At 20.0% G+C, this 2085-nt stretch overlaps 1 protein-coding gene across 1 annotated transcript; it reads left to right on the top strand.

Moving 5' to 3' along the window:
* Positions 1-946, top strand: PRELSG_0024400 (reticulocyte binding protein, putative; the record flags this gene model as incomplete). Its single annotated transcript, XM_028680303.1, has 1 exon — positions 1-946. A coding segment is annotated over one exon (946 nt), but the record flags the coding sequence as incomplete, so codon positions are not given.
* Between the last annotated feature and the right edge of the window lie 1139 nt (positions 947-2085).

Raw genomic sequence — 2085 nt, 5'->3', positions numbered from 1 at the left:
TAAAACTATTGTAGAAGATCAAAAAGAGAAGTTTTTAAGCATCAAGAGTAAGTTAAAGGAAATTGAAGATTTTTTAAGGGAAAAAAAAGAAAATTTGCATAGCATTGAATTCTCAGACTTAGAATATATAAAGAAAGTTAATGAAATTTATGAAGAAATTAAGCATAAAGTTACTAATATAGGTGAATTAGAAAATGATAATAATAGTGAAAACAATAAAATTATAATTTACACCGAAAAAATTTCTTATTTAATAGAAAGAATAAAATTTTTATTGAAAGATGAAGAATTATATGAATATGAAAGTGATTATGATTTATCAGAAGAAATGAATAAGAAGGCATTAGATGAAGTAAATAATTATATAACAAGAATTAAGGAAAAGAGAAATAAATCAAAGACAATTTTAAAGGATATAGAAGTTAATGTAGGAAAAAATAAAGATATTTTTGTTGAAAATAAAAATACGCTTCTTTCTATTTATAGTATTATAAAGAGTATAAATGAAATAAGGGAGGGTTATCAAAGAAAAGCAATTGAACATGACAAGAAAAACAAAATAAGAGATAATATAGACAAAACTATAAAAAAAGAGGATGAAAATATTTCAATAAATAATGACATTGGTAAAACTTCTTTACGTGATGATAAAAACATAGAATTAAATGAAAATGGTAATCATAATGGAAATAAAGGGTCAGATGAAAAGAATAATAGGAAGGAAGAAAACAAATTTGGTAGTGCAAAAGTTAAATTATCGGGAGGAATATTGTGTGGTTTATTAATAAGTTCTTGCGTAATTATCACTACTTTATATAAAAGTAAGAGTGTAGGAAATGATATTAATGAGGAAGAGATACTCGAAGAATATGAGGCAAATAACGATTTATTTAATTCATGCAAACATGATGAAGTTATTGAAGTAACTTTTACGGACTATGAATGACTTTAGAAAAAATAATCAAGACCTAGTTTTTTCTTTTGTACTGTGCATCGTTTTTAAGAATATTTTAATTATATATATTGTATTTTTTTAATGAAATCTTTATTTTGTTTTACTTTTGTTTTCTTTTATTGCATGTTTTTATTTTATTTTATTTTATTTTGTATTATATGTTAATTTTTTTATTATAATAAATTGTAACATTTTTATTAAATATTTTTTTAGTTTAATTTTTTTTTTTCTTACTGCAATTAAACCATTTTTTATTTTTATTTTATTTTGTTTGTATTATATGTTCTTTTTCATTATAAATTAATTTTTTATTAAAAAAAGTTTTTATATTATATTATTAATAATGTATATTTTTTCCATAATGTAATGATTGGTTAACGAATAAATTCATTGCCCTTAATTAATATACAGTTTAAAGTTTGTCTTAATAAAACTTATATATATATATATATATATATTCGTAGTTAGTTTCATAATACTAAATAAGTATTTAAAATTTAAATAATTATGTCTTATTGATATATTGGTTAATAAAAGGTATTATTAACCTTTTGTAGCATGTGCTAGTTGTATACGTACAAGTTAGCCATGCACTGACGCTAGTCCTATATAAAAAAAAAAAAAAAAATAAAGTTATTTTTTTTGTTTGTTTATTTATATATATATACATCATTGTAATTAAAAAAAAAAAAAAATTAATATATTTTTTTTTTTTGAAGAGTTTTTTGAAAGTTATGTTATGTTATGTTATAATATGTTTTAATTTTTAAGTGTAGATAAAAATTAAAAGAAAGAAATTTTAACTTATTAAAACTTAAGAGATAAGAGAAATGTTTATGTATTATTCAATGTATATCTTGAAATAACATTGAATATCATAAAATTTTGACTTAATAAATTGTTATAAATTGTTTGTATGTTTTTAATTAAAAGAAGATATTAATTTTTTGTAAATAAAAACTCATTTATAGCGGTTAATAGGTTTATTAAAAGATTGGTTAATAAAAGGTATTATTAACCTTTTTGTAGCATGCTAAGCTAGTTGCTAGTTGTATACGTACAAGTTAGCCATGCACGGACGCTAGTCCTACAAAAAAAAAAAAAAAAAAAAAAAAAAAAAATAAAAATTT

Source organism: Plasmodium relictum (assembly GCF_900005765.1).
Source record: "Plasmodium relictum strain SGS1 genome assembly, contig: PRELSG_00_v1_318, whole genome shotgun sequence".
NCBI lineage: Eukaryota > Apicomplexa > Aconoidasida > Haemosporida > Plasmodiidae > Plasmodium > Plasmodium relictum.
Note: the sequence above shows the minus strand (reverse complement) of the source record. Positions and strands in the feature narration are given on the sequence as shown.